General features: G+C 34.9%; 1 protein-coding gene and 1 long non-coding RNA gene across 6 annotated transcripts in view; both read left to right on the top strand.

Annotated features, from left to right (window-relative positions):
* Positions 1-5,046, top strand: part of LOC108968900 (peptide methionine sulfoxide reductase) — a 6,582-nt gene extending 1,536 nt beyond the window's left edge. Inside the window, exons 1-4 of one of the 5 annotated variants that reach the window (XM_018933243.1) lie at positions 800-904; positions 3,490-3,683; positions 4,384-4,644; positions 4,707-5,046. In XM_018933243.1, the coding sequence (XP_018788788.1) occupies positions 836-904; positions 3,490-3,683; positions 4,384-4,644; positions 4,707-4,941 (759 nt within the window). In that variant the 5' untranslated portion in view covers positions 800-835 and the 3' untranslated portion in view covers positions 4,942-5,046. Of the gene's footprint in view, positions 1-799; positions 905-2,592; positions 3,244-3,489; positions 3,684-4,383; positions 4,645-4,706 lie in introns of those variants that run through there. The other 4 variants (XM_018933242.1, XM_018933241.1, XM_018933245.1 and 1 more) reach the window with 4 other exon arrangements.
* Positions 1-13,179, top strand: part of LOC108968905 — a 129,933-nt gene that overhangs the window by 116,339 nt on the left and 415 nt on the right. The gene's annotated exons all lie outside the window — the stretch shown is intronic.

Raw genomic sequence — 13,179 nt, 5'->3', positions numbered from 1 at the left:
AATATTTTTTTTTTAAATTTTAAACTTTTAAAACGCAACATAAAGCCAAATTTGCAAAACACTTAAGTTTTGCTGCTTCATTTTCACTAAATACTTCCTTCATGGCTTTCAAAACAATGCTTAAGGCATTAACAAACTTAACTGAGATTTGTATATTTGCCACGTAAGCTCAAATAGTTGTCCAAAAATATTATTATTGACCCACCCACCTTCACTGTAAAGAAATTAAGCTAATTTGACATAAATCAAATTTTCCATACAACGGAATGAGTTGAATGAGAGCTGACAGCTATTTGACACTTGTGTTAATTGCGTATTTACATATGTATGTACATACATACAAACAAAATCGAAATTATGAATTATACCCATGCCAACGAGCAGACCTTAACTAAACCCTCAGCTACTTGCGAGTTTTCACAACCGCCCACAAAAAGCCGTTAAAAGCAGCAGTGTTGTGGCATGTCGCCTTTAGGTGACCTACAACCTTCACCAAGTGCGGTGTGCATTTCAGCAAATATTCGAAAAACTATATACTAAATGCAACGTCAACGCTGTGGCAGGAGCGCAAGCAGGCCGCAAGTGCGCAAGGTTGGTATAAAACAGCCGGGAAAATGCAACCGAAAATCATAAAAATATTTATTTGCCTCGTGTTTGTGGCAGCGCGTCATTCAAAGTTCACTTCATTTTCAACTCAGTGATTTTCAAAAGCTGTAAAATTTGATTTACAAAATTTCAATAATGACAAATAATTTATGATTTCGTGTAAAATTAGTTATTAAATTAAAAAAAAAAAAAAAAAAAAAAATTCAAAATTGTGCACTCGCTTTTAAAGATGACGATAATACGCTGCAGTCGTTCAATTATCAGAAGATTCTGCTGCAATTGTCCAGTGATACAGATTGTAAGCGAAAATATAAAAAAAAATAGTGCGAAATTGCATACTATTTCATACTCATAACGCATTCATTGCAATATTGATTATTATTTACCGGTTGTGTAATGAAAAACGTTAAAATTTACGTCTCGCAATCAATCAGCTGTTTTTTCCCGGGTATATGCAATGTAAATGCATTAGAGCGTGCAGCCTTAGGCGCGTGGGTATTGCAAGCTTTTTGCCTAGTAACCGCACAAGCTGTAGCCACATTCAGGTACTCGCACCACAACTTTCATGTCGCCTTGTTGCCGCTTTTTTGCCTTAGTGAGACGTTTGTCAAGGTCAGGTTTAATTGGCGCATTCGCCTGCTCGTTGTAGGAATCACGTGTGCATGCTCTCTATTTGTGCATTTATTGGCAGTGCATTTTGGATATATGAGAGCACCAACTTAACCTTTAAGTGACTAAGTTTAGTGAGTATTTTTAAAGTAATCGCTTCTTAATTACCTTTTTAAGGTATTTTTCTACTCTGATTTCGAAATCGAAATAAATGGATTTCCAAACGATTTTTTTTTTTTTTTGGAATTTTAGGGATGAATGGCGCACAGAGTAATAGAATGAATATATAATATAAATATGTAGGTATATATCATTATATCAATTACAATTTTTTTGGCTATAAACACCTATAAACTAGTTTTCATCTCTTAGTTCTGAGCTTTATTTCCGGCACCTCTTCATATCTCAATGCCAAATAAGGCATTCTCTCAACGTCATCGAAGGGATAACCGGTAAATTTGATAAAAAAATATTTTATTCTCGAAACTGCTTGTGCATTTACGTGAGAGAAGTGAGAACAACAGAGTTACCATTATTATATATAAGAAATCTAAGTGATTTGGATTTAGAGTAATTGCTTTTGTATAATGATGGAACTATTATTATCATTAGTTAATGATCAATACGAATCAAGTTTATTATTTTTACACACTGGGTATGATATACTATTAAGTTTGGTATACTATTAAGTTTGTCACGATGTATATAACAACCAGAAATATATAGTATGATCAGCGTGATGAACTGAGTCGTTTTGGCCATGTCCATCTGTATGGTATGTGTATATACGAACTAGTTCCTCATTTTGTGAGATATCGATCTGTAATTTTGCACACTTTCTTTTTTCCCCCAAGAGTTCTTTATTTGTCGGAATCGCTGATGTCGCACCACTACAGCGTATAGCTGTCATACAAACTAAACGATCGATAAGAAGTACTTGTATGGAAGACTTTCTCATTTGACGAGATATGTGCACAAAATTTGGCTTGGAAAGATAATAATGTAGTTCTCGAAGTAATTAGTCAGATCGAATCCCTGTAGCATAAGCTGTCATATAAGCTGACCTATCAAAATAAAAAAAATCTTTTTATACCCTTTTATGCTATAAAAAAACATCTTTGAATGGTATTACTGCTACATAATTATTCAAATAAATTTTTCAAAATTCATTTGCGACGAAATGGCAACCCTATTCACATATATTTTCTTATATACATACATACATTAATAAATTTTTGTGAAAGAAATAGATTTAATTCTTGCAGTTCATTTCGAAGCAAGATATACACAAATTTTAGTATTTATTACTCCGAATTAGTTGTGGCTTCTCTCTTCCATGGATAAATTGCTAAAAATAGCGGCATACAGTTATTATTATCCGAATTCGATTGGATGATGAAAAGTTCTGTGAAGTTTACTGCAAACTGCGGTGACTTTTTGACTTTCTCCAATTCCATACGAAACCGGTTGTCAGTGACTAACTATTGCCGGTCACTAAAACATATGCACCAACGACAACAGAAATGTAGTTGCGCCACAATACTCACCATTCACATATTCAGGCATACGCACGAATCAGTTGGGACGTTCTGCTGCACACGTTCGACACGATAACTCAGTGAACTGCTGAAAGAGTCAAAATCAAATACTCCGGCATTGACTTTGACAAGCTAGTTATATTGACACCGCTTGTGAAAGAACACACAATTTCGTAGCAAATATCAGTGAAATTAGTACCACAGTTGCAGAGTTTAGTCGAAGTTTAATTTGAAGAAAAAGCATACATTTAGGGATTATACAAAATACAGTGTTTCAAAAACTAAAAAAAAAAAACATTTAAAAATGGTTGCGCCAAGTACTTTCTCAAATCAGCAGTGTAAAACACAAATGCTTTTTAGCATGCTCAGCCTCGCGCTGCTGCTAGCAGAGGTCACACTGTTGCATGCGGATAAAACCAGCTGCCAATATGACGTCTTCAAGCCACAAGTAGCGACCTGCACCGATGACATAGCACCAAGCATAACAATTGTATGAATATTGCAAACATCTGTAAACCTAACTAAAATAGACGTAATTTTATGGACTACAAGCGGAAACGCCTACAATTTACATACTTGCTTAGAGAAAAAAGTTAAATGCGATTTTGTCACATAGCAACAACATGTAAGAGGAGTCAGCTAACTGCTCCTTGAAAAAAAAAAATCTAAAATCTGTATTCGACAACATTTTACTGAATTAAATACAAATATTTGCCTTTTTTGTATAAATTTGCAGAGCACTGTGCGCGCAGAGCAAAAAGAGCTAAATGTGACACCCGTTCATAGCGTGAATATTGCCTTTAAGACGGCGACCTTCGGCATGGGCTGCTTCTGGGGCGCTGAATCGTTATTTGGCGGCACCTTAGGCATTTTGCGCACGACAGTCGGCTATGAGGGCGGCAGCAAGGATTCACCAACGTACCGTAGCCTGTAAGCGTGTGTTCTAAAGCTAGACATCACTAACATGTTTCTTTGTGTTTTTTCGTTTTCTCTTTCTTTTTTCCCTGTTGTTATCGTTATTGTTGTACATAAACGCTTATATTAATACACGCATTGTAAATTAACTCGCTCATGCTTATCTAACTGCTGTGATTGACACGCTACATTGAAATCGCCCACTTTAACTCTACCGTTATAAAAATGTGATTGCTGACATGGCAATTGGTATGAACTTCGCCTAATCATACTGCATACGTCATTTGTATCCAACTTCTCATAATTTTTACGCAATTTTGAAATCTTTGCGCACACGCTTTCCCAATTTAAGCAAATTTACTTTAATTTAATTGCTTACATCTCTTTATTAAATTTTTATTTTTATATATATATTTTTTTATTTACGTAAATTTCTCATTGTCCACCATTGAAACCATTATTTCACCACCGCCACCCCGTTACTGACGCCATTCCAACACATTCATCGTTTACTTCCTCACACGCTTTATTGCCCCTTCTTCTTCCTCACTAACGCTTGTTTACTTTTCCTACTTCCACCCGCGTTCGCTTCTAACAAAAACTATTTATGTCAACTTTAACCTTCAATAGTGGTGACCACACTGAAGTGCTGGAGATTGACTATGATCCCAAGTCTTATACACATCTAGATGTGTATAAGAGACAGCTTCAATAGTGGTGACCACACTGAAGTGCTGGAGATTGACTATGATCCCAAGACCATCTCGTTCAAACAACTATTGGATCTCTTCTGGAACAATCATGAATACGGTCTTACAAACCCCATCAAGCGTCAGTATATGTCATTGATCTTATATCACGATGATGAGCAAAAGAAAATCGCTGAAGAATCAATTGTAGAGGAGCAAAAGAAACGTGTGCCTGAAAAAATTATTACCGAAATTTTACCCAAAGGAAAATTCTACCCTGCTGAAGAGTAAGTTTTGCTACATTTAGAGTAATTTTATTTGTTTACTAACACTTTTTTATCTTCCACAGCTACCACCAGAAATACCGTCTGCAGGGCCACAAAGATCTCGCCGAAACCCTGAATCTCGATGCAAAACTGTTGCGCACCTCCTACGTGGCCACCAAGTTGAACGGTTATCTCGCGGGCGTGGGTGGCGTTAAGCAATTCAAAGAAGAGATCGATACGCTTGGTTTGACACCCTCACAAAAGGAGTATTGCCTGTATCAGGTGGAGCAGAATGAGGGTATGGGCCTTTACTGTTGACCGGCTGGCGGCTTGTTGTGCATCTGTCGACGCCGTTGTGGCCCATTGCTTGATGTCAAAAAGCAGAAATATACCTCTGCGTAAATTTACTCATACATATTTATTTTGTTAATGCAAAGTTTACGGCTAAAGCGTCATCTCAGTGAAATATGTCACTTTGGCTTTTCGCTTAAGCGGTAGTTAGCGGTGTATGCTTGCATTGCACCAATGGCATACCAGTATTTGGTTGCCATATGTATTATTATTATTATGACACTATTATGCAGGTAGTATGAATTTAGAATTTTTTTAGAATATAATTTCTTTTAAATTTAAGTGAGTGTGATAGAACTATTCCAGAGAAAATAGTATGTGCTGCTACAAACAAGAAGAAGTAAAAACATTGTATTGGAATTATACAAATAAAATTATTTTTATAAAAAATATATAAATGCATCTATGTTTAATTAATTTAAAAAAGCAACCATAGCTTTCTTCCTCGAACTTTTTCCGAATTCAGCTGGTTATTTTCTTAGTTGATGTTGTTCTATAAGAATCTGGTCTTGGTTTCGATATTTTATACATATGTATGGCTATATAATGTGTACTAATCGAACCTCCGTATAAATTGCCTTTCTGACTACTTGGACCACTACATTGTAAAACCTTCGGAAGCCAATCCTTCTCTGGGCATATACGTTGGAGCGATATGTGGGCTTGCGGCACCGCTGGAGAAGAGTTGCAATCAGTTTTTTTACGGATGGATCGAAGTTTCATGGAAAAGTGGGAGGGCGAGTATTCTGATGGGAACTCTCCATTCACTCTAGCTACAGTCTACCGGACCGAACTGTTGTCTTTCAAGCAAAAGTATTTGTACTGCTCCGAAGTGCAGCTTTCTTCACTACGATAACAGAGCTGCAATTTTAAGCTCACTGACAGTGCGCTCAAATTTAGTCAACTCGTGTTTCACCTCTTTATCTTGCATTAAGCTTCTTTGTTATTTTTTGTTTTGGGTCCCGATTCACAGCGAAAAGGCTGGAAACTGCAAAGGCGATGAAGTCGGCACTTCGTACCCCTTGGGTTGAATCTATGTGTCTTCATTGTGCATGACCTAAGCTGGTCAACATTAAAAACTTGTGCGGCTCCGAAAACTTTCTGGCCCAGAGTAGAACTTAAGAGGTCCTCTGAACTACTTGTGCTCAGTTAGATTCATCTCGCAGCTATGATACTTGCAGGTATTCTGACTGGATTTTAAATGCAAAGGCGGTATGGAGTAATGCGGGAAGAATTTATCTAGAAACTCTCTTCTCAACTATTCAGCTTTTGATGTATTACGGTTGAAATATTTCAGTAGACACGCCTTCGACGAACCTGTTAAAGTGGCAGGGGTTGATATTAGCCCCCCTATGACAGTTTTGTTAGATTGAACTCCCTTCGACGATCTATAAGCTTCTGGTGATCCATATCTAAGAGTTTTGGGAACCACAAAGGAGTAGCGTTCACAGTCATTCAAGTAGGATCCTGTGTCATCTTTCATGCAAGGATCGGTCATACGACCCCACCATAACTTAAATTAACCTAACCTAATCTAACGTAACCTAACCTAACCTAACTGTTATTATATTTATGGATTGAGCAAACATAATGCATTCATAAGTTTGAACACCTTTAGGATTATGCCTTATCTCAGCTTAAAATATAAAAATTTCTAAACATTATATATGATCCCCAAAGCAAAACTTTTATTACCTTGCTTATGTGCAAAGGATTTTGGGTAATTGCCAATATAACCTTACAGCCATGACAATACAAATTCGCACATTGTATATGAATTATATTTCCTTTCATCTTATCTTTGACGACCTCAGCAGTTTTGATTAAATTTACGTTTGTTCACACATATGTATGTATGTATGTCGACACTAGTTCTGCTAATTTGTTTATTGTACTTGTCGGTTTCAGTCACGTCTTGGCCCAATCATAAATATGGGTTATCATCAATTACTCTACGTGCTTTTGAATTGAATAAATATCCCTAACAAAGGCGAATGTAAATTCTACTATACTAATTGATATAAACAATTATTAATAATACAACGACTTGTCGAAATACTATATAAGATCATCCTGATAGCAAGGTTTTACTGCAAGAGTACAAAAATTTGTATCGCTGATAGTGAAACCTTTATTGGAATTCTCAAAATATTATATTCCAGTTGAATGACTTTTATAGACTATACCACCCCCTTTAATATTTCATAAACTTGGTGAGAATTTCACAACTGAATCAGATTTTGAAGGTTGATTCGTAACTTTCTAATAATAACCTATGTGAAGGTAAAGTTTTGCTCAATCTTCTCTGCCAGTTCTGTACTAAAGCATAAGATTCGTTCAAAAGAAGTATTGTAATGGTTTTAGATTCCTTTGAATATCTCATTTGTCACCCCAAAACAGGAAAATAAAAAATGTTTCAGTATGTCCAAACTTCTCCTCCGCTTCGTCTCTGCATTTTCTCTGACTTTAGGATGTGAAGGAAGGAAAAAATCAGGTAGTGACGGTCAGAACCCCTAGTTCGCCAAGAAAGTTGAGGTGTAATAGTCTAGATCCCGTAGTACTTAGTACTAAGAAAGGAAGAACTTGGACGTTGACGGTCAGAATCAAAACCAGATAGCTACTAGTTCGCTAAAGTTTTTAGATGATGAACCCATAGTTCATCAGAAAGGTTGAATATGTGATTGTCTAAAAGTTTTATAGTTAATATTGAAGCGGAAGGAAAGAAACAACTTGGACAGTGTCGGTCAGAACCAAAAATAGATAAGATAAGATCTAAGAGGATTGAGGATGTGTTAATCTAAAATTTTTAGATTTTAAACAGAATTGAAAGAGGAACTCAGGCACTGATGAACTCAAGGTTCAGTAGGAAAGTTGAGGATGTGATTGTCCAGATGTTTTATACTTAATCGCATGATAGCGGACAGGAAGGGAAGAAGAAATCAGGTAGTGACCGTCAGATGTGATATAACTTTTAACATTAGTCCTGTTTCAACGCATAGGAAGGAAAGGAATAACTTGAGTAGTTATGGACAGTACTCATAAAATTTGAATGAGATGAGGCAATCGTACAATCGTCCACCGAAATTTGTGGACCCACGGAACATAATTTTTAATGACTTCTGGAGTTTTGGTCTCAAATCTTATTATGATAGGCTGCTCCATTCAGACAAATACTTTCACGCAGTAAAATTGAAACGTAAATGCTTTCAAACGCTGAAGTGGTGTCCTCTCTCTCGGAGCTCTACACAACTTTGGCTCTTGCGACTGACGACTAAACAGCAAAGATCGTCTGTATTGAGTGCATCGGATGTGTGCTTGCTTTAAGTGGAAGAGACACAAAAGTACACGCGACGCTTTGAAACTCAATCAGCTGCTCTGGCGACTACATATGTATGTAAAATAGTACAAATCAAAAATAATAACAACAATAGCAAATCATCACTCGTATAAATAGAAAAACAAGAGCCAACCAAACATGTTTCGACTGCGCGAGCTATATACTATTAGGACAGCGGGGTAAGTGGGACATATTGAGGGGTACGGAACTATTGTGCCAACGCATGGCGCGACAGTGCCGCTATACGATCATGAAAACAGCGTGTAAAAGTGACTATTTCTCGGCATTTTGTTTACGCGCCCGCCGACTTATTTAAAATGATTTTCCAAAAATCATTTGACCCTTAAGACCATAGTGAAACCAGTGCATATGGATGTCGTTGAACTCGTGACGATGTCTGGTATCAGATTTCGCTTGAGTCATCAAAATCGGAGCTACCGTAAGGAAGTTACCGAAAATCCCATTTTGTGCTAAAACCACAAGCACGATTTGTTTCAAATTCGCACAGCACAAAGTAGATAGTATACCGCATGCATGTGCCGAATTTCATGTAATTCGGAAGCTTAGTTTGGCGGCTAGAATTTTTACAAAAATTTTCGTTATAAAATCTTGCAGACGCTTGCTCGAGACGAGTCACAGCGTTTCCCACAAAACACGACGTATTCACGTTTTATCAGCGTATACGTAGTTAATATGCGCGTTGCCGCGCTTCCCCCAAAAACGTCATCGGCACGGCTGTTCGTAGTGCGGCCGGCGATGGCGGCGATAGCAACAAAATTAACAACAAGTGGATTTTGTTGTACGAGAAATGGGATTACGTGAATAGTTGTGTAAATACATATGTATAAATAAAAGCAATTTGGCTGCGTATGTTTTTTGAAACGAGACCATATTTTGATCTGAAAAATTTTCATTAAAAAGTATGTACAGTAGAATTTATGGTTTTCATGATACTTCATAAAGGTTCAGGGTTTCAACTGCTCCCTAGAAACTCACTTCCGGTTGTTGAATGTCTAGCGCAATAATGGATTCTTTGTTATCGTTGTAATCATTTACGAAACTTCGCCATCTTCTGTAATTTAATTCTTCCGGGTGTTGAATATCTTGCTCGATAACCGATTCGTCGTTATTAACATCAGACACTTCGTAAACTTTGCCAACTTAGGAAGTTTTATTCGTGTTCCAATTTTCAATGCCATTCAGCTGACATTTGGATTACCGCCTACAAATTTATAGACGTGTTTTCTCTATTCTTGAGTTGACTGTTGTTGTTCAAATCTCTGTTTTTTGTAGTGCACTTAATACAAATTGCTCTTCCCTGCTTCTTATATCCTGAACAGGGTATATTAAGTTTGTAACCCCCCGAAAACAATGTACTTTTTTTGAGATATGGATCTCAAAATTTGCACGCGTTCTTTTCTCTCCGAGAAGCTAGTTCTTGTAGAGAAAACTTTTTTATTCGACGAGATATCTTCACAAAATTTGGTATGGATTATTACCTAAAGTCTCCATACATTCTTTGAAGATTGTGTTCATATCGGAACACTATAGCATATAGCTGCCATACAAACTGCTCGAACAAAATCAAGTTCTTCTATGGAAAATTTTTTTGTTCTACAAGATATCTTCATAACATTTTACAAGAATTACTGCTGCAGGCAATGCTTTAATCTCCGAACATCTCAGATCGCATTCTCTATTGGATATAGCTGCCATATGAACTGACAGCAAATATTTTATCATAATCGAAATTTTTACTCAAAAGTTAACTTTTTGGTGCTGTATTTATAAGTGAATTCAGAAACTCGATTAACTTCGCTGAGCTTCTTTTCCTTTTTCGAGAGTCTACTGTATTACATATATATGTATGTTATATACATATATTTTTACATGTTTATATATGTTAAGATGGTCTTATTTGTAAATATGTTTATCAAAAACGCTCATTCTGCATGTTTTGTGCTTATGTATATATGTACATATTTTTGTACTTTTCCTAGCCAACTTTTTATTATTTTACAAGTATAAACTCATAAATACATACATACATACATACACACCATATACATACATATTTTGCACCACCAATGCCCAGTCAGCGTCTCAATAATTTTATATTTTTCTATGCTTGCATTCATACATGAAGTTAAATATACTTATGCATATTAAATATAGTCAAGCATTGATTGATTTGAAACAAAAAAGGTAGCTTAGAATTGAATTCAAGCTCTCTAAGGTGTTTAAAATGCGCACCGAATTTTGATTATCACATTGTAATAACTATTTAAGTTTCTATAAAAAATGTTTTTCTATATGTATGTACAAGCATAAGAGGTTGGTTTATACATTTATAAGTGCGTATTATCGCAATTTTTTTTTTTTACATATTCATATTATAAGATTTTATAAATACTATGATATGAATTCTATTTCATAAAATTATTCCTGATTAAACAGTTTTCAAATTTTTTTAATCTCCAAAAATGCCTTCCAAGGTTAACTATTTTGCGAATGTTATTAATATTAATGCTTGGTTTGCCATTTCACAATGCCAAGAGGACATTGCCGTGTTAGTATCAGTCATCTTATCTAACGGCTAATATGGATGCTAACTCTTCGAGTGTTTGTAAATAAAGTAATAAAATTAAAGTTTATTTGCATAAATGTCTTTACATACATACCCATGTCTATTTTTAAAGATTTTGTGGCATAATGTCATAATGTGTTTTATAGACTGGAGCTTATTCCTAAGTTTTTAGCGATCCAATAGCTTTCATGAAAACTCATCTTTAAAGTTGATTTAATGTTAAAAAGTTAGAGTGGTTAACTTAATATTCTGTATTGGGTTGTCGAAAAAGTCTTATCGTATTTTTACGATTCTTCTTATAATATACATATGTATTTACAGTGTATATAAGTTAAGAGTACAGGTGATTTCGCCTTTTCTACTTAAAAATTAGTGGAGAATGAGTTATGATATGTTACTATTAATAATATAATATATGTAGGGAAAAAAATTACAAAAAACCCTTGAAGAATATAGTCTTAACCTACTTATTTCTACTTTATAACTAAGAATATATTTTACAACAGCTAATTAATTAATTAATTAATATGAGAGTACGTGGAATGCTCACAGCGATCGTTAAACCTTCTTTTTAGTCGGGACAATCAATCTGCGACTAATTCAACATTAGCTCTGTCGTGTAATTCTGAGGTATAAAAATGTCATGGTAGGTTGAAAATTATTTTTAATATTTTATTTAGGACCACTTGCAGTTTGTAAATGTGGGAGTTCGCGATATTGGCCCATACTGGTGCCCCATAAAAAGCTACTGCCTGGAAAATAGACCTGAATCGATACATTTTGTTGGTTATACTAAGTTCTGATCTTCTGTTTATAAATGGGTATAACGACCGAATGAGTATGTTATAATCACAATTTTGACTTCATTAACTATAAAAAACCATTTTGTTCTGAAATTAAATCCAAACAGATGTTTTGTACCCTATCAAATGGTTTCGATAAAAAAGTGTAATCAATACAGTTCAAATAATAATTAATAAAGTATTTGATTTATTTAAATGTTTATTAACACATGTATGCAGGTGAATTGGCAATTTCACTTGAACGAGCATTGTGAGAAATGGTTGCTAATAGAATAATTATATTACATCGGAAAGGAAGTAAGCGAATGTGTCAGTCTTGAGGATAGTGCAGAAGTGGAGTTAGAGCTTTATTTATCTGTTCGTATTGTGTTAAAAAAATGAACTAAGAACCAATGTAACGGTACCGACAAAGCTGGTATGTTCTTGGGGAGAGTAGAATGGCTAAATTGTCTCAGCTCGTCAGACTAAATGATCAGTGATCAGTAAATATATTTTAGAGGCTCTCTGACGTTTCCTTCAGGATCTTAAAATCTCGCGGCAAACTTAAAACAAATTGTTCAGGGTATAGAAAAATTAGCAACCGCTTGGAGGCTTAGATAGAATGTTAAAATTTTAGAAAAAAATCAGGATATTTAGAAAATATTCGAACTAACGATTTATTCTATGATTAGTGGTTTTCCCTCGACTAAAGAAATATGCAATCAAATTTGGCTAATTAAAAAAATCAAATTTTGTTTTTTTGATTACAAAAGCATTAAAAGACTACAATTTTGCTGTGTATGTATACTTAACACTCTTTTTATTATATCTAACCTAATTATGGTTCTAATATGTATGTATGTATATATGTTTTTTTTCGACACATAGGCATAATAAAGTTATTTGGAGTTAATTGTTTTATGATTACGTTCAGACGTTTATAAAAACTGACATACCTGTGAGCGATTTGATTTGATGCCTGATTTATGGCAAGCTATGCCGGAAATTACAAAGTAAAAGTATGCTACAGCCGAAATTTCTTATAATTAAAAACTGTAATAAAATATGTTATATAATATAAAATGGAGTATACAAAAAATACTACTTTTGAAAATTTAAAATACCTTTCGAACAAATTTTATATATTTACATATGTATGATTTAGAGAAAATCGATTTTTTCTATAAAATCGCAAAAGTGGAAAATGTTCTACTAAAAAAATCTGAATAATCGTTTGTCGTCGATCTGACCCATAGCGACAAGGGATCAATAGATTATCAAAAACGGGCGGCCAAATTTCGATAATCCCTATACAAATTCGTCTTAAAAATCCGCTGCTCTTAGGAAAAGTTGTTCAAAATTATCTGTAGAATAATTCCCGCATACGCGATTTTGTCCCTTTTTTTGGTTCCCTGTAAATCGATCCGCTGTGATATGAATAATTCGTAAAAAACCCTAAATATTTCATTTTTGAACAAATCAGTCGCAAATACCAAATT

Source organism: Bactrocera latifrons, unplaced genomic scaffold, assembly GCF_001853355.1.
Source record: "Bactrocera latifrons isolate USDA-ARS-PBARC rearing strain unplaced genomic scaffold, ASM185335v1 scaffold_231, whole genome shotgun sequence".
Lineage (NCBI taxonomy): Eukaryota > Metazoa > Arthropoda > Insecta > Diptera > Tephritidae > Bactrocera > Bactrocera latifrons.
The sequence above is the reverse complement of the archived record's forward strand: the minus strand, read 5'-3'. Positions and strand labels throughout refer to the sequence as shown.